The sequence below is a fragment of the Hesperophylax consimilis genome, chromosome 23 (genome assembly GCF_061612785.1).
Source record: "Hesperophylax consimilis isolate HC1 chromosome 23, BYU_Hcon_1.0, whole genome shotgun sequence".
NCBI classification, from domain to species: Eukaryota; Metazoa; Arthropoda; class Insecta; order Trichoptera; family Limnephilidae; genus Hesperophylax; species Hesperophylax consimilis.
The window spans coordinates 7,998,801-8,026,593 of record NC_142858.1 but is presented as its reverse complement, the minus strand read 5'-3'; the positions used below and the strand labels follow the sequence as shown (position 1 = coordinate 8,026,593).

Here is a 27,793-nt window from a genome sequence, read left to right as displayed (position 1 = left end):
TTATGTATACATCAAAAACATTTATAAATTAACACAACAGAATCAAGGAGTAACCAAGATATCTAAATAACACAAAAAATATCAATATAGGTATTCATGTGAAAATATAATATACAACTAATTAATTAATCACCGCTCATTTGAACATTTTTGTTTATACTTGTTTGTCTATTTTAAAATTTGTATATTTTCATTATACGTTTATCTTGACGAAGAAACCGTTGGTTTTGGAACAGGTCGATTATTTATGATTATAAATAGTGATGTATACAGGATATTTCTTTTATTTAAATTAACATGACACCAAGAAGTAATTTGTAATTATTGAATAAGTTTTCAAAAGTAATTATGAAACTTAGAAAATTGAAAACACGTATTAAGTTGATCTATATTTATTTCTGGAACACAAAATTGTTGAATAGTGAACTCTAGCACATGAAATTAGCACATATTTTTCTAGGACAACTCTTCAGCACTCAAAGTATTTTCATCATGACCAAAGGAGCTTGTGAAAAACTTTTCCGAAGTAAAGAGGTAATTTATATTTTTTATAGACAATAAGAAAACAAAGTGTTGAAACTCGAGTGAAGCCGGGTGGTAGCCATTAGTTTAAATAAAATAGAAAGGACTGTGCAAAGTAAAAGCACTCTGCGTAACGTGTACATTACGTTGCTAATTGATTTTTACTTTGATTTTCCCATCCTAAAAACGAACATAGAATGTAAATATTAAAATAAATACCAAAATTAAATATCATCTCCAATAACACGTATTTTCAATATTATGTCCTCTGCGTACAAAACTGTACGTAAAATCCTCTAATAAACAGTGTTAATCTCAAGTGACTAGCCAGGTACGTATAATCCTGTATATAATATAAATAATGTGTAAATCTTAACGCAGCATTATGTTCATTGGTCAAAAGCAGTGCACATACAGTTTTGTATTTTTGATCGATGTACTGGTGGATGCAGATTGTTTGCCATCAGTTGTTATAATATTGTATATATTTGTAAGTAAGATGTACACACACTTGAGCAATTACATTATAAACATACAGGACATGTTATATATTCATACTCATCGAAAAAAATGTAACACCGCTTATGCAAAGGATAGCCATCAAAGAATATGTGTGTACGAATGAAATAGCTATCCGAGCGAAAGCAAGTCCGCTGGACAACCACGCGTTTATAAATATTCAATCTATTTCATCCAAGCCTTTGAGGCTTGAAGCTTTTTCACAAAACGGCGCTATTTTAATATTATTAATAAAATAACGAATAAAAGATAATCTATTTAGCGAGCTCGTTCCTAAAGCGAGATGAGTTGCGACTGAACGACTTTAATGGATATCGATTTGAATTTGTTTCTCAATTGATTTCGGCGAAGCGAGAGATAAATAGTATCATCCGAAATGTATTACCATTGCTAATTCGGAGATGTGCGGTAAGCAAATTCGGAAAATTGTCGTTATGTAGGTTAATAATATAACACAATGCATACATATTTACAACGAATCACGTATTTATGTATGTAAGCAGTTATCTAGAAAAAAAAAATCCTGAAAGAAAGCATTAAAATATGTAGGGATAACAACTCCCCATCCATTGGAGGCCAGGACAGGAATATTATAACCAATATTTTCAGAAGCATAATTTTATATTAGACGTTTGGGAGTAATTTTAACATCGCGTCAGAGGTATAATAATAACATAAATCAAGTTGTTTTTGTGTACCGTAGGATAAACATTAATTACAAATAAAAGCGCTGTTAACCACATTTCCTTGGCCTTGAAGTGACTTCCGCAAATGATTTAATATCCTATAATTTATATATCTTAAATTAATTAAGTTTTCAATCCAGCAGGACAGTATGTAGGTAGCTACCGATACTACTATTATTTAGGTCCTGTTTTATATTTACTAGTATAGTATTCGGACTCGATCGAACCGTAGAGACGAAAGGATAATGCAATTCAGATCAAGAAGATTTGGGAGGAAGGAAGTAAACATATATAACTTAACAGTGGTCAGTGCGTTCGGATGAAATAAAAACTTTAAGGGCTTATTTATTCATTCGTCAAATTAGTAAACTATGAAAATGTCTTTTACGAATTCCAAACACTTTGACAGGCGACTGTTTTAACGTAAAAGTGGACACTTTGTGAAAACAGTTTACAGCAGCACTCTTCGGATAATCACTTATATTCGTATTATGGATTGCCGGAATATTGCCGGTCCTAGACCGTCTGGCACTAGACTCGCAGGCAACTTATGCAGCTAACCCTCAGACAATTTGCAACTCGCGACTAGCAATTTTCTGCGTGCTACTGACACGGGTTTCCCTCAAGAAACTGTGCGGTTAGCTTGAAGCTTGACATGTTAATTACGATCCCTTGTTTTCTACTAGCTCGACACTAATATTGAAGTTTCGCTTCTACCTTCGAAGTAAATGTACGTAAAGCGGAATTATTCAATTTTCCCAAAAAATATGAATCTATTAAAAGTATGTGAAATCTGACACAAGCCCGAAAATTTGAGACCGTAGTCGATGAATGAAGTTCTCAACAATCCTAGCTTGCACTTTTGACAATTGAAATAGCTTTTATTTGAATTTAGGATAACTTGACGCTCCATTCAATAGTAGAAATTTATATTGAAATACCTCGGTACAATGACCAATCGAACTGTGCCCCGCGGGTTCAATACCCGGAATATATTAACACACCTGAACACACCTAAGACACCTATCCAAGAAGGCAAGACCGTTGCGTGGAGAATGACTAGATATAGAAAAATGACATGGACGGGAATAGCGCGGGGTCATTAAATGTTCAACGGCCGGCGAATGTAAAGGCTGGAAGGTTTATCGATTTCCTTGGTCGAGCGAGCTTCCCGCCAGCGCCAGAGGGCGAGATGCAGCACGCGAATGTGTGCAAACCAAACGGGGGACAATTTCGTCCAGACACTCCAAACAACGCGCGTAAGCACAACAAGAAAATAGGATAAATAATCAAGTAATTAATTTAATTATTATACTGTTAATTCTGAATTTGAAACGAGATTGACATAAATGAACTAAAATAATTAGTTGCTAATAGACGAGGGTTAGAGCCATTGTCCGGGTAAGACAGATCCTGCGTTCGATTTACAGTTGAGACCGTTAGCTTTTAATGTTTGTGTGTTTTGTTGTTTCATTTTTCGTTTAAATTTATTAGTATTATATTCTTAGTCAATGAAATATGTATTACATTAAAAGGTATAAACTTCAAAAGTCTAAAAAAAGTTATTTCGACTTACAAGTATTTGTCAATTTACTTGCTGATTGGGAACGGCTCATGTGCGTTGTGTGGAGTGTCTGTATGAAGCTAATTACATATGAGATGGGAAAGCCGTCAGGTTCCACTTCGGGTGCAGGAAGGCTCCTCATGTTAAAACCCCATTCGATTGATGCTTTAATTGAATCCAATGAAAACTAATTGACACATGGACGTGGAGCGATTGGATAAAGCACTCGACCAGTCTAAGCGGCTGCGAAAATGAAAGGACGTGGGAATTATTTAATAAATCCGCGCACCGTAACCACTATTTTATTACTCGATTCATTGGTGGCATATCCTATATTTTCCATCACAAATATTAAAGAAACACCTGTAATAAAGTTCTGTTATGTATTCAGTGGCGAATCGAAGACAAGTGCCGCGGAGCCAAAGCTGTATCAGTCACATCGATAAACAATTCAACATTAGTTGCTTGAAATCTTATGCATAAGGTAATGACACTGCATATAGTATAGCACTCGAATTATGTGGAAAAGCAACAAAAGAAAATCGCAAGTAGGTTAGTCGAATATCATCTTCACTTGAACTAAATTCCACTAGGGAATAAACATTAAGTGAAGATTTTCGCGAACAAGTCGTCTTAATTTAAAGGCTAATGATGACAAGGAAGTGTCCCGAGCTATTGTTCTTTGCACGTGGCTATCTAAAAGCTTCTCAGGATTCCAATAAAAATACGAAAGCTTTTATATGTACACCGTGTCATGCACCCACTCGAATAATAATATATATTATGCTTCTGCTTTTATTGGTTCGCCAGGGCGTTGCGTGGGCGTAGCGGATTTAGTCGGGATTATACCTTGGTGCTGGTGCTTGGGGATGTAGGGGCTGAGCAGCCGCGACCTCTTCTTCTCATAGCCCTTCTGTGTGATGTCACCTGAAACAATAACAAACAATGTTTGTCAGTAAAGCAAAGGCGAATAATAACACTTGGATAAATTGATCATAAAACTGGAATGGTAGGTACAAAACAGGTTAGACATGTTTAATTTTAATAAAGGATAGCAGGTACACATCTCAGAATCTATTCACAGACGTGTAAATAGTGGTCGTTAAAACAAATATTTCAGTACAATAAGGTTCCGACCACCTAGGTAGCAAGAGGGGCCGACAGGGGAGTTATTAGTCCTCACCAGAATATTTGAGATCAAAATTGTGACAGAGCAATGTATTCCGAAAACATTATTTGATGAGTATATTATGATACATCGTACTTTGACATGTGACGCTGGAAAGGTATATTTGCCGTACCGCTAGGAATGTCATTATTTCGGTAACGACAATTATTTTTACCATTTAATTATGTGACTCATTGAAAAATTATAATAATCACAATTTGTAGATAAAATAACATTTCATACATTCAAGATACCCTTTATTTGTGAAAATCAAAAAACACATTATTATTACATAGTACAAGGATACCAATTTGTACAAATATAATATTATTCGACGAGTTCATAAGGCCCCCGTTCTGGTAAACATCATACTCAACAGGTGTGATTGATTCAAACTTCACAGATTGGATACCGCAGCCAGTATCCGCTTCTTACTGTACAGTACTGTTCGGACTTGGACCGGGGGCATGAAGTAACAAGGATACGATTCTTTGCAATATCGTAGAAAACTTTTGAAAACACTGAGAAGTCGTCCTGACGTTGATGCAATAATTATTAATTGTGGTTCGCGATCGGCCACATGGAAATAAAAAGCTACTTTACACAGCAAGCGGCCATGAATGACCATCACGGATGACCATAGTGACACATACTAACGAAGCGGTTATGGAGCAATACCTCCCCAAAGACATGCGCCACTGCAAAAAGGCCAAGAAGGGAATATCTCCCTTGAAAGGTGCCTCCGGGTGGGAACAAGAAACCTCGCGGCGCGGTCATGAATCACGCGCGTTCATACCTTGACACAAGTCATTTATCATTCGAACTGCGACTACAAGAGAGTACGTGAGTAACATATTTTGTATTTACACTAAGATGAAATTTCATGCAAGTTATCGTAATTAAACAGGTTTTTGCTTTGAAATAAGGTGATTATGGTGATTTTTCACGAAAACGGCGCTATACAGGGTGTATCGGCACTAACCCGACAAACTTTAACCAGCTATTCCTTAGCACATTTGGAGTAAAAAATGTTATGGGCACTTTACTGTCCGGTAGCATTTTTTTTCAATTAAAAAAAAAAAATTGAAAATTTCCACACTACATCACTGTCATTGGCATTGCGTATTCGTGTTCAACCGCTGTTATAAACAAGTATGTCGAAAAGCGTCTTCGCTCTTTCGCACACACTAAATAATAATAGTTAAAAATGAGACGAATGGTGCCGTGTCATTTCGTTGTGATTGTAAAAGTGCGCCAATATAGGTACACACGTGCATTATTCAACGGAATTCGAATAAAATATTGCCAGATGGGTTTTCAAACTTTGACAAAGGATAAAACAGTGGTGACATGTGGTGAAAATATGAATAATAATTTTTTTATTAAAAAAAACGTTACCGGACAGCAAAGTGCACATAAGATTTTTTACTCCAAATATGCTAAGGAATAGCTGGTTAAAGTTTGTCGGGTACGTGCCGATACACCCTGTATAAATTAATCAAATATTATTAAATACATATTATTAAGGTTTCTTGTCTGACGAAATAACAGATATTTCTATTCGTGCCACTGAGGGTAAATCCAAACCTCCTAGATCACAAGGCCAGGACACTCATTCAAAGCAGCCTCCTAACTTACGTATATGGGATATTACATTTTTTTCAATTTATTCTTATTTATTAAAACACCTTAAAATTATTGAGTTTATTTTAATTTTTTTTTTTGAAATTTCATACAAGTTGGAGGCTGATTTCATTTAATGTCCCGGCATTGTGATCTAGGAAGTTTTAAATCCGTACAAAATCGATGACTTAGCCTTAGAACGTAAAGTATGTTAACATAAATAACATCGAATGCAAATAAAATTAAAAGTGCAAGTTTACGGTTTGTGCTAAAACGATATTTACATTTAATGTGTTAATGCAAGGATGAACCCAACACAACTGTAATAAATTGTTGTAAAATTACAAAAAAACACCAGGTCCGACACGATAAAGAAGAATGGAGTTTCAGGGCGTTGTATTTTTAGTAGGAGGCGTCAGCATGAAAATAAATAAAAAGTAAAAAATTGTGGGACTCTTAGTTATTTGTTTGTTTACTATATTTTAAATGTACATTAATAATTAACATAACTAATAATAAATATACAACTTGTATGCGAAGTGGTGCATAATGAACTATTATTTGTTTGTGTTGTGAACGTATTTATAACGGCTTATGATTTTTGGGCATAATGAGACAAGGAATGGGATAAGTCATTAAAAAAAATAAGTAGGTTTTGGCATTTTTCATAGATCATCCCCCTCCCCCGCGGCTTTAAATTGTTCTCAAATTATGCTTGGGCTTTTTAGGTCCATGACGTCAGGGGACAGTTATTAAAAAGCAGAATTATTTTTCGATCTCCTTTACCAATTGTAGGTTAGTTTATCTAGTCTAGTTTAGTTAGTCTATCTCGGAACAACAAAAGTCCTGTGCCTGTAGTAATTATAGCATTGGAGCCCAAATGACATTTTACGTAATGGGGAGTTAAATCATAAAACTCAAAAAAAAAAACTAAAAATTTATTTTATGACAAGTCGCCTTTCTAGCAAAATGATTTTTAATTTGTAAAATGCTGGTCTGGGCTTTGCAAAATATTTAAAAAAAATCAATTTGCTTAATAATAGGGGCATATGTAACGTTTTTCTATTTTATTAATGAAAAGGTTCAATTGTTTAAAAAATATGGACACGATTTCTTTTTCAGAACAGAAATTCGTAAAAAACTTGAACTTTCTAATTTAGATGTGTTTAGAAAAATAAGTACAAATATTTAATATATGTTATTCAGTTTTACCGAAAATAGCAGAACCAAAAAGTCAAAGATAGTGCTCCTGGTTGAAGTAACTGATTAATGAATCTTTATTGTTAGTGGATTAATAAAAAAAACCATACACCGATAGGAATTCTACAAGAATTCGGCTTGCATAATAAATTATTGACCACCTGCAACTAGTTTGGTAGAAAATTGTGGCATTTGGAATTCATAGATTAATTAATTAATTTATTCGACAATTTGCATAGCGCCGCTTTTGTGAGATATCACCTCAGGGCTGCTTTACAGTTGATGCAGGTATTACATAAAATATAAATATTACAAAAATAAAGTGAAGTTACGTTAAGTAAAATGAAGAGCAGGAACAGGTGAAACGAAGATAGAAGATGGAGACTCTGCAGCAAGAATTCTAGGTTGTGGAGAAACTGGACCAGCTGCTGCAGCAAGATTCATCCGTCCAGGTAATATAAACAGTTAAATTTGAAAGCCGAGAAAGTTACGGTCATGTTTTTTGCGAAAATTCTTTTGGCGCGTCTAGGGGGTAAAACCGTCACTTGCGTGACGGTTTTACCCCCTAGGTAAACCCCCTACGTGAGAAGACGACGCTATTACATGGAAATGGGACGACGCTTTTGCACGGAATGATGCTTCATTCAGCCTCTCTTGTGACTCGTCGACTCGTTCCTCCCGGACGCCAAAACTCTATGCGGAATATTTGCTTATATTCTCACTAAAATTGGCACAGATCACGAGTTTTTAATTTGTAATACATGTCCTTGTACATATTTTAATAATAATAAAATAATTGTTTTATGGTCAATAAAATTGACTTGTTTACTTTCATTTTCACTTCCTTTAGTAAAAATCAATTTCGATATTTCACATCTGCCAGGCATCCCGTGACTGCTATTTTTTTCCAAGCGCCTCAATAATAATAACTAATAACACTTGATACAGAATCTGGACCAGTTTACGTAAACCGAATGAATTAACATAATTAAGCTCGAGATCGTTTACTTTTCTCCATTACAAATGATAGGTCAGCTCTCAAGCGGTTGATTTCATCTCTCGTCATAGATTCACAGGATACTGCGGCCGAGCGCGCTAATGACTTGGCATTAGATCCAAGCATCACACTGGAGGTAATTGTAGTGCATAATAGGCTTTATTACTGAACATGATTGATCGTGTAAACATTAAAAAATAAACTGGGAAAATGGGTTGGAGTGAATGAGTGATTAGAAGCCTTGTTCTCAATTATTTGGGCGTTTTTAATTTTCATTATTATTAGCAAGAAGTTGGCTGTTACGTAAATGTCAAATCAATTAAGAAATCACGAGAGAACATATTTTGAAATAATGTGTTTAGTAGGTTGGTAACAATCCTATTATCTACTCGTAGCTAACCATCACGATGCTCCATTTCAGGAGATAAAGGATTGTGCACTTCCCCAAGGAGAGCTGATGTTCCTTTATGTTCGACTATGTGAAATTTATTCTTTATTACCATATCTAAGTAAACTTTACTTTTACAGGTTCGAAATTTCACTGCCTAAGTATTCGGAAAACTAATTCGTTTTCAAACGAGAATAAAACAGTATTATTCAAATTTCGCTGTTCACATTATCATAATACAGTTAAAAACTGATTCAATTTGAATCCATCAAAGTTAAATTGTTCAGCTAAAGAGAAAATTTCTACATTGTCCGTGATATTATTATAGAACTGTTAGGGAATCAGATTAGGCGAAGTTTAAAAAAATACCTTCATACCCCATGAAACACAACAATTGGTCCATTAAATTGAAATACCTGACTGCAGAAGACGCCCCGAAGAAAGCCAAGCCAAGCGACTGACTAAATAGTATATTTATTCTTCAACAAGAATAATGTTTGTGTTTTGTTCGTTTAAAGATACAATAAAATGTAGACTCCGATAGTTAGTATAATATTCAAAGAGACTCTCGTACAAGCAAACAGGCTTTTGTAACCTACGTTCTGGTAACGTCGTACATTCATCAAAGACATACGTTCACTAATATTCCATAGTCTCCCACTTACGTTCACTATAATAAGTACGTATTTTTCAAAATTAAAAGTTAAGGACGGGTTGTTTCGGAGAATCTGAACAATTCATCAAATTTCAACGTTCATTTTCAAGTTCTGTGAAAGATTTTTTCAAGTTCTGTTTTTATTTCAGTTTTGTCAAGCAACTAGCCTACGATGATATAAAAACAGAACTTGAATAAATCTTTCACAGAACCCGAAAATGAACGTTGAAATTTTATGAATTGTTCAAATTCTCCGAAACAACCCGTCCTAAGTAACGTATATTTTGTCTGGTCTTCTTCTTCAAATATTTAAATATAATCTAATATGTCAATCGCATTGTAGTGCAATATTTTTTGTACATTTCTGTCACTACATCAGAACAAGTTAAACCTAGAAATGTTAATGTAAAACATAAAATACATGTGTAGTGAATTAGTAAACTGTTACAAATCATCTAATTACTAATCATCTAATATATCCGAGCGTATCTCGTATACTGTCTAATTTCCACATCGCTTCGTTTCTTACTAATAAAATAAGGGCGAGGGATGTTATGATAGGTTTTTCACCCTGCCGCTCTGACTCACAGATGTGATATCTGGAAGTGCTGTGATGACCAATAATAGGTCACGTTTCAATACCAGACAGCTAGTTGCATTTAGTAGGGTATTTTATGTAACAATTGTTTTCCCTACAGAGAAAATACAAGGCGTCTAAGTCTATATTAGTCAGGTTACATTTTAAACACCCGCATGAGGTCAAAATTGGTACTAGTGTATAAAGAAAATTAATTTTAAATTCAGTACATTTAAATGATTCATCACTTCATGCCAAATAAGAATGAAATGGAGCTAGTTGCTTCCCGGTGCCTCTGGCAGGTCTGACCGAAGTGACGCTTCGTAAACTGTCTGCTTAGGAGTTCAGCTAACCCGGAGAGAGAAAATACTCGCTGAAACCCTTTTAGTAAAACAAAGGGTTAAGGGAACTTATTACGTTCCTCTGGGAGGAACTGTATAGGTGTAACCTGTTTCTCAGTGAAGCCATAAAGTGCTTGTAAAAGTTTATTACACTGTCTTATATTGTTGAACTGCTTGTACGTGTCATATTGCAAATTGATTGTACCAAAAGTAAACACTGTTCACCGTTAAAATTGTGCATTTATTTAATAATCCCGTTAAAATTGCAAAATATAGTACTTATTGTGTTATTATTATTGGATGAAACCGTAAAAAATAATATTAAAAAAACTGAATAAACGACTGTAAGGACGGGTTGTTTCGGAGAACTTGAACAATTCTTCAAATTTCAAAGTTAATTTTCAAGTTCTGTGAATGATATTTTTAAGTTCTGTTTTTATTTCAGTTCTGTCAAGCAACTAGCCAATAATGTTATAATAACAGAATTTGAATAGGACTTTCACAGAACCCGTAAATGAACGTTGAAATTTGATGAATTGTTCCAATTCTCCGAAACAACCCGTCCTAAGAGTCACGGGGATAACTTACAATAATATATTGGTACCTTAAAATAATCATGCCGAAACACAATTGAACCTCGAAAAAAGAAATCTGGTACATGTTTTATTAACCCTTTTAATGCCGTGCGAAAAAATCCCTCGAGCTCCAGTGCTGTGTACTCAGTACACAGAGTACACATTCAGAATTCATGTGACATTTTTAGTTGGATAATAATGAAGAGTTTTTATTTATTATTTATGTAAATCATTTTTCCAGCCACGCATAAAACGCATGGTACGTCGATACTGCCGGCAGACCGCCGTTAACTACTGACAACTGCGCATCGTGGCACAGTGAGCGTTACCCCGTATTCCTCTGACTCACTTGGTGAGTTATTAACGCACACTGACAGACTTATATACTAACGATTTTTTTCCCATATTTGTCGATAAACCATTTCTTCTATTGCGTTCGATAAATATTTGATACATAAATTATAGACATGTCAAATAAGTATGTAACACCGGCAAGGAGGTGTTGCTGACGTGTGATTTCATTGAAGCATGCCCTTTTGGATTAAAAAAGAAAGCCGCCGACTTCGGATTAAAATAAATTGCTAGGGATTGTGAAAATGCATCCGGACCGTAACCGACGTTGTTCCGAATTGAATTGTTGTTCCGTCAGCATTTTCAGCCGAGATCGGAGCTACGGACCAAAACAATAGCGGTGGCAGGAACTTATCGCCGTTTATATTTATTCGGCGAGTACAATATTGTCGTATCAAGCTCCCCTTCGTCGAGGTAAGGCGTCGGGGCCAAAAGTCTTCTGGCATCGGTAACACATGAGAACAATTATTATTGTTGAGAAAAATGTTTATTTATTATCAAAATTACTATTTTCAATTAATTTTCAGACTCAAAATGGCCACGAACATCATTTTGTAGTAGGTATTACTAAAATAATGATTCATTTATTTGTAACTTCCAAACGGCTGTAGTTAGGAAAATGTATAATGTTTACAGAGACAAAATCCTCAAACTTTAATCTTTTAAAATCTATGAAATACATACCAAAATGTATGGAATAAGCGCATTTTGAAAACCAGTGAAGGCATTTTCGAACATTTTACCTAAATGATGGAATGTATTTCATAAAGATCGTTAAATTATCGTGATTAATTTTTAGGTTATTTTACCGTGTAGCGCTTCCTCAATATTTAGGAAGCGTTTCGGAAAGCTTTACAAGGTCCATTATGAGAGCAAATCAAATCAAAATCAAATTAAAAATGATGGACACTGTAACGCTGTCTGAAACGTTGGCAAAATAAGCAGGAAATCCAACACGGCGTACACGGAGAATACTAAACTTGTTGGTACAAAATATGGCTAATTTATTAAGAATCTCTTCAAATTATTCGCTATCCAGTTAAAAACTGGATTGCCCTTAATGAATGGATTCACGGGCTTCCTGTTAAACTTTCAGCAAAAAAGGAAAGTATATTCGCGATGTCGGAAAACGTGTTCCTAAAAATCATTATATTTTTGCGTTTCGTTATCACATATAATCAGAACAAATGCAGGTGCATGAACGTGTGTTCCGATATATTAGGAATGTACTAAAAGTTTCAGAGGAAGCCATAAGCCAAAAATGTGTATATTCTTGGTATACCTTATATTGTAGGTAATAGGCATTAAAATCGCTTGACAAACGGAGTCTAGAAACGTTCGAGTTCAAGAACAAAAGTGCTTTTATTTATTTTGTAAATAATTTTATAAGAAAGCAAATTTAATCAAGTGAAACTGCCACAGATAATCTTAATTATTATACCGTATTTCTTTAAAGTTATATCCTTTACGCGTTCACACATTTCTATTGAAAAAAAAAATTGTAGTTTACATTTATATTTTTTATTGAGTATTTTATTTTTTAATTTGTATTCTACTCAAGCGAAACGATAGGAAAACCTTCAATTTATCTAAATCATATTTCTTGGTATTCATAATGACACAAATTCGTTACAAAGATTAATAAAAATAGAGATTTAGCATTAAGTTTCACCTTAACAGGAAACGGCCTGCAATCACGTTTTCAACCGAATTTTAATATTTTAGCAATACTCATCTTTCTCCCTGTAATAACCCAAAAATTAATCACCATGGCCGTGAAAATCTGTAATCATATAAATAGCTCAAAATATTATTGTTAAATTTATTTTTTTCATTGGAAATCTTATACATTTTCCAAACTAACCCGTACAGAATTTACGATTAATTTAGATACGTATGTACCAACAATTTAACAAAGTTAACCGACTCTCTTCGCAAACCAGGCGGAAAAATAAAGTAATTCAAGTTTACAAGGCTGTGATTTTTCAACAATTAAACATATTTTTTAATCACGCCGATGCAACACAAATAAATAAAAATAATATCAAAATAACCTACAGCCATGTAACTCTATGGGGTGGAATGGGGAGGGGAAATTGAAATTGTGAGAACATATGCAATTACAAAGAATAACATTGGATAAGCAAGTGTGGTTACCCATTGGATTTGATGGTACGGGATTTGATGTGATTTAAAGAGGAAAAAAACTGATAATAATACACGACGTTATTACAGATGATCCTATTGATATTATATTTCCAAATATAATGACGATAGACTTTATAGATAGATAGATGTTATACGTGTACGAAAACAAATCTTGTAGATATCAAATCGTTACCTTAAATTTTTGCTTTCGCGGAAATCCTGGTTATCGATTTGAACACTAAGCGGGCATCGCAAAGCAGCATAAGTAGAAAGAAAAGGCATAGGTGCTCTCTCCCGGAGGGGAGTGCCAACACCAGGTGTGTTTACCAACGGATCGCCAGATATCCAGCGAGACTGTGTCTACACAAGCTTTCCAATATCGGCCAGGAGCTCAGTGCGCCGCCCGGCCCATTAGAAGCAAGCCCTGTGTACTGGATAGTCAACAGCAGGAAAACCAACGTTTTGCTTTATCAACCCCTCCAGCTTTTGAGGGCCATACATATATTATACATAATTTGTATGACGTTCAAAAGATAAATAATAATTCTTTCCAGTTTGCCTCAAATATTTATAATGGAATCCCGTAATAAAATCATAAAAATAGACAAAATGAATAATTCATATTTCACGCCGCTATCGTAATAAATAATTTTAATTTCAAAATTATTTTTTATTATATGAACGAGATAAAAGTGAAGGTACAGGTATCGTGAAAATTCCCCAAAAAAATCGAATGTGTTTTATACAACAATTAGTTAGCGTTTTAGACAACATTTTTCACGTTTGAAATTAAAATTTTGTTATTTAGAAATAGTAATGTTTATTTTAAATGCATATACTGGAAAGATAATTTTATCTAGTTTCTAAACCAGTATTTGTTTTTACGGAAAATTGAAAAAATAAGAGGTATGTAGCGCATTTCAAATACACAGAAAACATTGCAAACTGAACAAATGTGATGAAAGTACTGAAGGGTTAAACATGCTGGAGCAAACACAACGCGGCACCATTCATCGACAAGAAAATTGCGGCTTGCATAATTAACCACAGTATTGTGCCGCGTAAAATAATCGTTTTTATGTCCACACACGTACGCGTGGAGGAGACAGTGTTTACCCAGTGCAGCGTTACTAAAAACCATCGCAAATTACGCCCATGTTAATGGGAATATCAACGTTTGTGGATCGCCATACTGACGTGATAAACAGTTAAGCGGAACTAGCAACTAGCAGTCATTAAAATGTCAGCCTCAAATGGGTTCCGTAAACAAATAAATGAACACTAAAACTAATGCTCTGGGAGATATTTCAAAGAAAAAAACAATTGCCGAACCTTTACGTGATATATTGGATAAATGAGGATATAACAATAGAAAATGTACTAAAATATTTAGAAGACAATCTCCTAATTTGGATAAGTTTTCTGAAGTACATTAAGTAATTTAGTTGTGTTACTCAAGAAGACAAGATTGGTCCCCATATTTCAAGTAGCGCGGACGGAAAATTCAGACCGAAGGACAGAAAACAAAGTATTTAGTGCAGCTTTAAAAGTGCAACACATCGTCAGATACAATTTGTCAGTTTTAATGGATGGCTCGATAACTTCCGGCCGCCAAAGGAGTGATTATGTATTTACCATTTACCCTCGGTGTAGGAGTACCGCATGGCGCATCGTGTTCCGGCAGGCGCTTATAGTGGGACGCTACGTACTCCTGCGTCTAGTGCCGCACAAACTCCACCGTCGCCTACCCGCCACCCTCGACTCTCGACACGTTCTCCTACTCTGGCGGAAAAGCTTTATAAAATGAATGAAATCTTTTTTCTAAACCAGATCAAAGGATTCTCGTCGGAGAAAAATACGCGGCTAGATTACAGGCGTTGTACAAAGAATAAAAATATTAATTATGAATCGACAAACGAATTGCATCCCGTTCTTCGGGGCGCTATTCAAACATAATGATATGAAGAAAGAGGTATGAAAAACTCCCATTGTTCGTATTTCTTTTGGCAGATCTAATATTACGAAAGTAGTTCTGACAAATGTGTTGGAATACATAACGCTACAGTACACAGCAAGTTATGTTGAACAATAATATATAAACCAATCACGATCATAAACGTTTTATCGATGGCCTTGGTACTATGTCATGATGATAGAAAGAATTTTCGTTGTAATGCAAAAATATTCGTCTTCCGACATCATGATAATATATTCGTAATTTAGTAAAAGTTTATCAGGAAAACTAATTTATTCGTAATAATAATATTTGGATGATTTGTATAGCGCCGTGTTTGTGCAAATTACCTCAAGGACGCGGCCTGCAATCCCGTTATTAACAGGAATTACCAACAAATTGAAGAGAATCTTAATAAATTAGCAATAGTCCTTTTTTCCGTGTAAATTATCCAAGCTTTGCAACTTTTAAAAGGAAGCGTATGAAAAGTAAAAGCATCACTCCTTAAGTGGTAAGATACATAGCGATTAAAAATATATACAAATAAATAAAATACATAATATATAGTTAAATCTATTCTTAACTACGAGAAAATAGTGAGCGGTTGAAAAAGCGAGAGTTACCATTTACACAGATTTTCTTTGTGGGATTTCTCAAAACGTCACATTTCAATAGGCAATAGAGATTTGAAATATCCATTTAACCGTAAATCAAGAAAAGGTATCAACTGCTGGTGACATAAATATACAACAATAAGAAGAAGAAAAAAACAGGGTCAAAACTCTGGCTAAGCCGGGTAGTAAAGAAAAGTTTCTATAAAAACGGAAAATTGAAATAAATTCGCTTTTAACGATTTCACAACATGTGGGAAGTAAAACCCAAGCATTTGACTACCTACTAATGTGTGTATTAAACTGTGTTTAAAAAAATGTGTTAGGTCTGATAATCGCACGGAAGCAAACACCGCGAGGGCTCCCCCTCGGGTTCCTTGATAAGTGGTCGCTCTCAGCCGGAATTTGCGTATTGTGCTGCGGTCCCATTATTAGGCACAAAAACTGTCAATCAAATAATTATAATAATAATAATAATAATAATAATAATAATATTTCTCAGAAATAATCACAGGTAACGATGGACAAGGCCATTAAATAAAATGCATTCTATAATTGGTAAACCTCAGAGCATCAAGTTTTCGTGTTTGTTTCTGAGAAATATTTTTACTGATAGGCGCCATGCATTCGTCAATCAACCTGTAGAAATTATTTGTGAAATTTTTTGTTTTGTTTTTAATTTTACTTTGGGCCTAGCCTTGTAAACGCAGCACTGTGCTGTGCCATGCCGGATCACGGGGATTACAATGCGCCGAGCTAACTTATCCTCCAGTAGACTGTGAACTCTCGAGGCTGAGATCGCTTTGCGGCCGACGACAACGAATAATTAACCGCTGAAAGAAGAAATAACTGCTAGATGGGCGGTGAAATAAATGAGCACGATTGGGAATATTGGCGAATTAAATAGCTCGATTAGGAATAACGAAGAACTAAAGAAGCTCAATTAGGACGATCGATGAAATGAATAAGTTCGATTATTATGTACAATTATTGATGAACTAAACAAACTCGAATAGGAATGATGAAAGAAATTAGCGTAATTGAGATGATTTATTAACTAATTAAGTTTTATTGAGAGAATCGAAAAACCAAATAAGCTCGATTGGGATGATCGATATAAATAAGATCGTCTCGAATGGACTAAATAAATAAAAAATAATCAGGATAAATAAAAAGGTTTTTTTAAGTTCTCGGATATTTCACTAAAATTTGTACAATCTTAAAAATGCGACGCGACAGTTGTTACAAGTTTCAACTAACAATTCTCTCTCAACTTATCATACACTCGCAAGGCAGTAAAGGAGATCATTACAAATTGTGAACCGTTCAGTTTGATGTTGGTAAATAATTGTAAAATTATTTAATGACATGTATAGTGTTTCTAATGAAGTGCACAGTGTTTCTAATAAAATGCACAGTGTTTCTAATTAGGTCCACAGCATTTCTAAAGAAGTTCACTGTATTTCTAATGAGGTGCACAGGAGTAGAAAGTGATTTCGTAACAGGTGCTTATTTAATCCAGTATATGTCCAGCTGTTTGATAAAACGCTAAGTCTTGGGGAAATTTTGGGGATTCAATTAATAAACACGATTCTCATTATTATTATTACCTGAGGGGGGTGGCCGACAACTCTTCCATTAAGGTAACATAACTACATTATTAATGTCCCCATTTGAATGTAAAAAGATGACGAGATAAAAAGAGTGGGCAAAAAACACACAACATAAATTTGTTAGTGTTACGTAATTTTATAAAAAAATGTTGTGTAATATTACACAGAAAAGTATTATTTTGTGTTCATTGCATTACTAATGGGTTTGTTCAATATGATTCTAAAGGAATACTTTAAAGGGAAAATAATAATCATTAAATCAAATTATTACGCAGAGCGAAAAGTAATAATTTTAAAAAAAGATTACATATAACATGCGCTGGCAAAATAAGCCACAAAACAGAAAGGTAAAATGCTCAAGCAAAACTTATTCTGAAGCTTCTCTGAAGCATCTGAATAAACGAGAGCATTTAAATGTTAATATATAGGATTTGCATTTTGTTGGATATCTTCTACGAATGCTCTCTGCATTTCAATATTCAGAATAATATAATAAAATGTCGATACATATTTGTGAAAATTGAATGGAAACGGTATCAAGCGGATCCTTGCAGGGAGTCAAGGGGAATGGTAACTGTATTTAAGATACTAAAGCGAAGCAACAGGAAACCTGGGAATGGAGTATCTAAAACATACATTTGGAGATACGTTTCTATGTTCTATGTAAGTTTCATGTTGTTCAATTTCAAGAGTGCTCTGATTTGTCCGGTAACCGATTCACGTATTTGTGTGAATTTTAGAGTTCTCCACCAATTGGGTTCAAAATCGGTATGGGGGAGGTTAGGGGCTGCTGCACTGTATCTTTTTCCAAAATGCATGATATGACCGAAAATTGTAATAGGTCAGGCCATCATTTCCACAAGGGAACTAACACCACTCCAGTGCAACGACTGTTACATTATGTCTTGAAGTGCAAGGGAGAAATAATACAGAAATTTGCACAGGAGGAAAGATAAGTTTATCCGCATTTCCAAAACCACCAGAACCTCGGAAGGGGTGGGGTTACTGTTAACGCAAAAATCAAAACACATTTTAAAGAATATTCTCGCATACAATTTTCAACATTCCAGTTGACAACTTTTGGAGTGAACATTGTAAGGGAGACGGGTTTTATGCCAACAATTAATTAAATATTACTTACTTACCAATTTATTGAAAAAATAAAAATTACTAATTTACCAATTTACTGAAAATTGGCTTAGTTTAATGGACACCTATCTATTTCTTATAAATCTTTACAGCTTTAATTGCCCACGTAGAAATTAATGTCCTCAACTCTACCAGTGTACTCATGTGGTGGAGTGTTGTCATATAAAATTTCTTTTGACAGTAGAGTGTAAATAATATCATATAGAGGCTTGTAAAATCCCATCTATTACGCAAATAATGTGTAAGGACCTTTTGTCTATCCACAGAAACATGTATAATATGGCAACAATTAGTAATAGGTACGCAGATGTAGCGGATCTGTTTAACTGCACAGAAGCTAGGTACAGAAAGGCTTTAATATCATATCTTTTAAATCATGACCAATAAAATGTAAGTCTACTCATACTTACGTAAAAATTCAAATAAATATGTATATAAAATGAACTGCCTTTGGCAACTGAGGAAACTTGGGTCAATAATAATAGTCAATACGGTGAACCAACAGCTTGATTGGCACTTACCTACTTCCAATCAAAACCAGAAAATAAATGCATACATTTTACTATTGTAATATATTATATATCATGTATCTATACTATCATATATTTCAATCAATACTAATCTAACCTAGTCTACCTATAAGTTTTGCATGTACTTGTATCTGTAACTTTTTATATCCATCTAGAGTTTCTGTTCATTGTATATTTTCTGGTGCCACTGTTTATAATTTACTGTATATGATATATTTTATACAGTTGATATTAAAATAAATTAAATATAAGCTAATTCCTTGTATGAACAGGAGACACATTATACTTTAAACATTCATTGTGCCCAAATAATAAAATAAGCATAAAGCATAGAAGCAATAAGATGATTGATATAGAAATTTAGAAACAAAATAATTTTATTTCACCATCACACGCATAATGCAAAACTTTGAAGAAGATAATCTACAATAAAACTTATGACGACAAATCGTGTGTACAATAAAATTAATTGTGGAAAAAATGTTTTAAAAGTAGATAAAGGCATTACAATTGTAAATTTATTTAGTTTGAGTTGAACTCACGACTGCCACGATCCTGCTTGGTATAAATCACATGCCCGGGCGGGTTACATACTCGCGGGGTCGGGGGGTCACTTCTGGAGAGAAATCATTTAGGCTGGCCGCATACATACGATTTCTGTATTCGATTTCCGAATTCGTTTTCCGTGAGACTAGCGCAAACGTTCGTTTTTCTTCATTCGGAATGTATAAACGTCAGTACCAGTGTTGCCAACAAGGGCGATATATCGCCATTTAGGCTACTCAGAGCGAGAATCGGCGCCGAAAAAATCTAAAAGGCGACTGGTCGCCAATTAAGCTACTTCAAAAACAAACATGTCCCGAAATTCTCTAGCATAACATAAAAATTTAACATTCATATTATACTCACACACCATTTCTGTCAAACGAATAGTAGACGCGTGTGCAACTAGCGTAATCAGCGCTGTCAGTAGCGTGCAACGGTGCAACTGACGCCCGTAGTCGACGAGTCGCTTTGTGTGCGAACACTAGCAAAAATCACTCACAAGCGACGCATATGCTAAGCGCACAAAACTCGCTTTTAAGTATCTGTGTCCAAATGACCTAAGAAATCCCATTGCCGTGGTAAGGCTAGATTATTTAGACAGTTCAGGGGTACCTACAGCTCATACACCCAGTATCTAGTTTGTGCCAACCTTTTAACACCGTATTACTGGAAATGATAAACAATCTACACAAAAGTAACACGAATTTTAATTCACGTAGATGGGTGTGATATTCGTGACATAATTCCGAGTTCCGTTTGTTGACAGCCCAACGGGGCGCACTATCATTACCCGATTGTCAGTGTTCATAATAACATTAATTTATGGTCGAAGTTCGGACATCGCTAATAGAGTCGCTGAACCAAATTTAGTTCTGAATATTAGTTAGTGACTTACTAGTTAGTTTCGCTAGGGGAAACCAACTACAGCTGCAACAGTGTAAGTGCCAATGTTACGCAGCGAATATGGTATGACTGCAAAATTTATACCGTCAAATGAAGTTGTCGAAAGGCATGCCAGACACGACGAAGTAATGAGAGCTGAACGTTGACAACTAGTTTATCATCTGTCAAGGCGTGCAACAATTGGATGGAGCATCAAAAGCCCTGGCACAAGAAACCACACAGGGACATTACGTTTGCTTGCTAACATCCAAAAATAATACAACATATGCCTCCTAATCTACAAAATCCAAAATGGACTTATACACACAAACACAACATTTAAACAAACGTCACAAGTACACGAACATTATACTAGGCAACATAACAAATTGTACACAAATACTGTAAGGACTGAAAGTGGCAAGAGGCATTGGCCACGAGGGTGTACAAATCTACAATCTCCTTCCAGATAACCTTAAAACGGAGAGTATAAATGTATTTAAAAAAACTTTTTAATTTTAAGTTATCAGAACAATATTAGAAAAGTACTTATTTAATGTGGTATGTACTTATTTAAGGCGATGCACTACGTCGTGAAATATTTTAAATTGAGCCGCTATCAATAAAAACCCTTACGTAGATGGCGATAAGGTTTAAATTCCCGCTTAACACCATCCGCCTGTTTTGATTTATGCAAGAAAAAAACAAGGCCAAACAGTGCCTTTTATTTTATTTTGTGGATGTTCAGGCATAAATATTTAATTTTTTTTTCGATCATTTTATAAACAACTTAATTTGCCACATTATACCATAAAATCATAACCGAAAATGGGTTCGTAAGTAGGAGATTTTGAACTTTTAAGTAGTTTTCATAGGCCTCATACATAATTATTTTCTGGGCTTATAAAAAGACTTATCTAAAAAATACTCGATTATTTCAAAGGCCAAGATGTATTCTACTCGCAGTATTTAATTAAAGCATCTGAAAGATTTCTAGGCGACCAAAATTTCAAAACAAAAACACATGATTTTTCATTACTGCGTATGGCATCGCCTTAATAAATAAAAAAAAATCCACAATATGCAATGTATCGAATGTCTACTGAGTTTACTGTCGTCTCATAAAGCAACTAGGTTTCTGTGTATCAACTTAAGTTAGATGATTAGTTTACGGTGTATCTTTTGTTGAGACTCTCTGGGAAATAAGAGAAAATACAGATATGGGACGGACGAATCTACAGAAATAATTCTATTACTAGAATATTAAATGAGTTCAGAAAGGTTACGCTTAACCCGACGAATTCTTTTGTGTTAACATGAACGTGTCAACTTACAGATTATTTCGTGACTCGCGACATAATTCTACTGAATATAATACCTTGTTTGGTGGTCGGAAAAGGTGTACGTTTTTCCGCTTCTCTCATCGACTTAATCCGCTCGAATGATAATCAATATTCGCCGAGCGACGTGCATATATTAGACGTCGCTCGGCCACTCCGGGTGTCGTGTCCAACTCCAATAAAGCGGAAAATGTGACTCGAGTGGCGGCAAACCAACCAATTTCAGACACCGGGCACCAGGCCACAGAGACAAGCGACTTCAGGCTTCGATGACCTGCCCGCGTTTCGGTCGCCTGTTGTTAGTTACGGATTTGTCATAACGGGACATGCTTACCACACATTCATAATATTGATTCGCATACGCATCTATATAAGTGAGACACAACTCGCGGTCCTCGAGCCCATTTCGTTTCGTCTGAAAAAAAAAATAAAAACAACAATATTTATTTATTTGTTTGACCTAAGATCCAAAAACTTCACTGTCGCCTACTTAAGTTATAATTAAATTCTATGTTTTTTTTTTTATTTATTTATCGTTTCTTTACATTGTATAATTTTTTTAGGTTAGAATTTTTATATTTCAATTTTTTATTTATTTATTATTTACTAACGCCCTATCGGGCTTTTACAAGGCAGATTGACAATGTATGTATATAAGTGTAACAGGATACAAGGATAGTAGCATAACTGTATATGAAAAAAAATCAAATACTAATACAATAAAATATGGTAAAAGTATGTATGTATATGCAAACAATTATTCATGCTTTTTGCAAACTAGTAAAACTAAAACAGGAAAATAATATACTCTTAAGGTAACTAACTAACTATCACGCCGTTTCCACGCAGGGGTAGGCACACTCCTTGCCTCATTCAAATTCATACATACGCTTCTATTATTCTGACTCTTGACATGGTCCGACTCAAGTATCTGATTCACTTGGTCGTGCAATGTTATCCTTGGGCGTCCCCGAGTTCGGCTACCTTGCATTTGCATCATATATTCTCCAAGGTACATTCCTTCTTAAGGTACATACCTACTAATACAAGGTATACCTTGACCAAACCTACTAATATTATAAAAGAGAAGAATTAAAAAGAAGAAAAATAATATCAGTTGTATCTATGGAAAAAACTAATTTATAAATATTTATTTTTCGGAATAACTTTATTGATTAAAACCTCAAATTGTAATATTTAATTATCGGAGAGACAAGGGTCCTGGGTTCGAGTCCTAGATGTGACCGTATCCTTTTCTGAGTTTTCTGTTTCAGATTTTCGTTTAGAAATCGCTAATATTGTCTTCAATAATTTAATTTATAAATGATAGCAAAATACCAATAGTATAATTAACGTCGAAATTAAATAATAGGACCTGAAATGGTAAATAAATCAAAGTATAATACATAAAGCAAGTATGTTCGTATACATTCATTAATATTTATTTATTTTATTTTATTTATAAAATACATGATAATACATTAAAACATTTATTTATATATGATACATTAAATCACCACACTAGGCGATTGCCTGTTTCATGGTGACCAATGGAATATAGTTATGTGAGGTCTAGTGTGAACATATGAACTAAATATATAAACGTGTTGAAAATAGGAATGATTACAGTAGATAATTCATAACGGAAATAAAAAAAATAGAAATATAAAAAAGAATAAAGAAGAATAAGACATGCTATTATAAAATAGAAAACAGAAAAAAGAAAGAAAAAATGTTTTAAAAAAAAGAAGAATAAGGCATGCTATTATGCAGGATTGGATCATATACTCTTTTATAATTATATAACTATAATAAATAAACTCATTTTTCTAGTTGTGTATGTGTGCATGCATGCATCCACTCACACACATATCCATATACATAGACGCATACATATTCATATTCATATATATATATATACATATATATGTACACACACATACATATACTTACATATATGAACATACTTATTTATTCACACCTATATTTTACCGACATTTACAACATTATCTGAGTATGAGAAACAGGCTATTAACGCTATCACATTCAATCATCAAAAAGTCGGCAAGCTTCTTTTTGAAAGTGTGATATTTGGTTATTGACTTTATTTAAATTGATAAATTATTAAATATTTCAGGAGCAAGAAAATTAAACCGTGACTGTGCCATTGAGGTTTTTGTTGCTGGAATATCTTGTTTTATGTGTTAATAACACTAGTGTATGTGATGTACTCGTAGGACGGTATAGAGACAAGATTTTAAGAATAGACGATAAATAATAAAAGTTAATAACGAGGTCTAAATTGAGTTTTTTGAAACCCACTACCACCAATATATCAATAAGTTCACAGTGCTTGTTTGCAAGGTGATGAATTTTTGCAATTGGTGAATAAATAGAGTAGTTAGTATTTAGATTATTGTTACATTTACAAGTGTGTTTGCTTCGAGTTTGTCTGGCAGTTAGAGATTTAATAATTTTAAGATGGCAGTAAATTAATTGGTTTATTGAGTCTGGATGTTCGTACGGTATAGAAATTGAAAAACAAATCAATCGTAGCGATGTCACCGACTGCAAGCAGCACGCGAACATATGAATATTGGTAAATTGACCATCCGGCTAAAAAAGTTGTGTATACCTGATCAACATATTTGTTTTTGTTCCATAAATAATAAGTAGACAATCATATTAGTGCTAGTAGCTAATCATAGTAATAATAACAAGGTGAATATAAGATTTCATATTGCAAAACATTCATGTTGCTACAACCAACTACAAACTTTTTGAACTGCACATAATTGCATATGACCTATTAAAGTTAACTCCCCTCCATCCGCGGTTTAACAAGGATTGACAGACCGGGCATGTAATATTACATTATTCGCGGCGTACTTTAGTTACATAAACATAATCAGTTCAATGGGCAACGTGAGAATTACCATCTGGAAATGAAAGCAAGTCCAGTTGTGGTGAAGAAAACATTCAGCTTGAAGGGAGGAGGTTTAAAGAACGGTACTTACCGCCCTTGGAGGACTTGCGCCTTGCTAGGCGAGAGGGTCGGCGTCTCGCGGGGCGGCGCGCCGGCACCGGAGACACGCCGGCCGGCACATAGGGCAGCCGCTCCCGGGAGGAGTCCGACTGCTCAGCTGAGCGATCCTTGCTGACCTTTTTGCTGAACGCTTTGTCCCGCACCGCCATCTCCCGTGGACCACTGCCCTCGTCAGAACTGCTGAACCTGAGCGTATCCGTTGTCAGATCCGCACTGATGTACTCGTACAAGTCTTCATCGGTTTCCACTTCCGTTTCGTAGGATACAGTCGAATCGGGGATGGGGCATATTCTAATTTCATCCCCGTATTTATAACACTTGTTCCGACGAACTGACGATGTTCTTTTTTCCGGAGGAACGAATATCAAAGGGTCTAGTAATTTCATGGATGTAGCCGACCGGGGTGGTCTGCGTATAACGACCGTGTAGATATCGTTCTTAGATTTCTTCTGTTTTTTTCTCTTGGACGAATTACGGATTCCTTTCTTACACTTAAAACTTATCCTGCGGTACGACCCGCGGCCCTTTTCCGGGGTTCCTTCCACTTCACCGCTTAAATGCATTTTGCTTCTGAAAAAGCCTCCGGCGAAATTAGGTCGATCGTATTCGGGACTGAATTCCGTCAACTTGTGAGACGACAGAGAGAAAGAAAAGCCGGAATCTTTACTAGAGAACATGTCAGCGATACCGGTTTTGGTCGATTTGTTTTTGTGGAGACCGCTGAGCACAACGGGGTCCTCCTTATTCGCCTTGAGAGCGCTGTCCAGGGAATTATGGGCCACGCGAGGCTCTGCGGCCGCGGGGGAGTGGGGACTGGGCGGCGGCGGGGAACCGGCAGACGCGGCCAGCGGGACATCCATCCAGATGCGGCCCAGGCTGACGGACAAGGAGCGCATCTCCTCATTCCTCACGGAATCATAATTAGTCTCGGGGATCAGCGAGGGCGGCGGGGAAGCCAGGTGGAAGTTCTGCCGCGGTGAAAATACGGGAGACCGGTCGAATTTGAGGATCTCAACTGAATCTTTGGATGGGAAAATTTCAACGGCGGAATCATCGCTATCATCCCGTTTAGTGGACGCTTCCCTATCCGGAAATATCAAGAAAGAGTGCGACTCGTCGTCCGACTGGAATGCGGACAGAACCTTGTCGGTGCGGAGTCCCGGTGTGGAAGGAAGCGCGTGCGTAGCAGTCGACGCACTTTTTGGCATCGTGAGATCTTCGGATGCCGGAACGTGAATGATAATTTTCTCGGGTGTTTTATTAGAAGTAAAGTTGAAATATTTCTTATATGATATACTGTTACCACAGGAGGACTTCTTTTTGACCGGTTTTGGGCTAGGAGCCTCCTTATTGTGGGGAACGGAATCTTTTAGATCTACAAGAGCGACTTCGCTAGTGATGTCTTGTTTGAATAGGGAAGAAGTAAAATCTGCGTTGACTAGTATTTCTTCTTCCCTGGATGAGGCCAGGTCGCCTGAAAAGTCATCTGTCTGAGTACATACTTCTCGGGACCGTGTATTTTTTGCTAAAGAACTTCTTTCCGAAAACTCTTCCTTCAATTTCTCGTAATCATTTACAGGCCTCAGCATAAACTGTGGAGCCTTCATGTAAATATTCTCCACTTTAGACTCCTTACTACTTTTCTTTTTACTTGAATTAGAAGGAGTAATATGATACTCCTCTAACTTACTTTCTTCTTGAAACAATTGTGCATTAGCCAATTCATTTTTCTGCTTTTTCTTTGCTCCCCGATCCAAATAATTCTTGCGGATAGATATTCGCTTGAAAGAATCACTTCTTTTAAAAGACGTCTCCTTTTCAGGATTCTTACGTCCACCGCCCATAAACCGTCTGATATTCTCAAATGATAGGGGCTTCATCTTATTACAACGGCTGGGCCACTTACGTGGATCACTCCATTATACGCTATTTAGTCATCATTACTTTTCGAAACACAAAACACGTTTAAAACTTAGTTTGGAAACTTTTTTTAACTTCAAAGTTACCCAATATTGTTATATATTTACAAGCCATGGCTCGGTACAGTTATTAAGTTCTTGTGTATTCAAAGGTTAAGAAATTAATAAAATAACATTTATGGAAGTCTGAAGTTCCAACGAAACCGATTCGATTGTAAATTCATAAGGTTAAAACACCAATAGTTGCGCAATGCGATCTTAACGGACCCTACGAACAGCGAGTAGTCGGCGATCAACGTTTTACAAACTGCGCTACCATTCGCGTGTTTAATACAAGGCACATTCAATCAGTATGTTCATGGCAACATTTTCAAATACGTTTACCACAAAAATAAGATATTGAATTCGCATGTCAAAACTAAAATGGTACATAACTAAGACAATTACGTAAAGCTTCTACACGCATGATACAAAGGTCAACCCAAATCTTTTTTCTCATGTCATACATCATCACGTCTCTAGGCCGAAAATCTATAATTAATTTAGTGTTGTGTGTTTTCAGTAGATATTGTTTTTGAAAACTACCATAATATTAGATTATTTTATAATAATTGTGGTTTGTATTTAATGCCTTGTTAGCGGAATACAGAGAGGGGAGTGGGGGGAGGGGTTAAATTATACCCTACGGTGAAACTTAAAAGTCAATCACATTTAATGTAAGGAGCAGTTCAGAACATGTTGTGAAACGGTGGGCCCGCGATGAACGGAGGAGATTCAAGAGGCCCGGCCGTAATGCCTCGATGATGCAGAGAATTGCTTCTACTCAGGCGATTCGGCCGAGTATAATAGAAAGCCGATAACGGTCCACAAACGGGTTGAGCAGAAGAAA

At 35.5% G+C, this 27,793-nt stretch overlaps 1 protein-coding gene across 9 annotated transcripts in view; it reads right to left on the bottom strand.

Moving 5' to 3' along the window:
- The window catches only part of DIP2 (disco-interacting protein 2), a 167,723-nt gene that overhangs the window by 43,942 nt on the left and 95,988 nt on the right, over positions 1 to 27,793 (bottom strand). For 5 of the 9 annotated variants that reach the window (XM_089645927.1, XM_089645925.1, XM_089645928.1 and 2 more), the window contains exons 2-3: positions 24,957 to 27,041; positions 4,141 to 4,218 (exon numbers count right to left, since the gene is read on the bottom strand). In XM_089645927.1, coding sequence (XP_089502053.1) covers positions 4,141 to 4,218; positions 24,957 to 26,865 — 1,987 coding nt within the window. In that variant the 5' untranslated portion in view covers positions 26,866 to 27,041. The remainder of the gene's footprint in view (positions 1 to 4,140; positions 4,219 to 24,956; positions 27,042 to 27,793) is intronic. The other 4 variants (XM_089645930.1, XM_089645935.1, XM_089645931.1 and 1 more) reach the window with 1 other exon arrangement.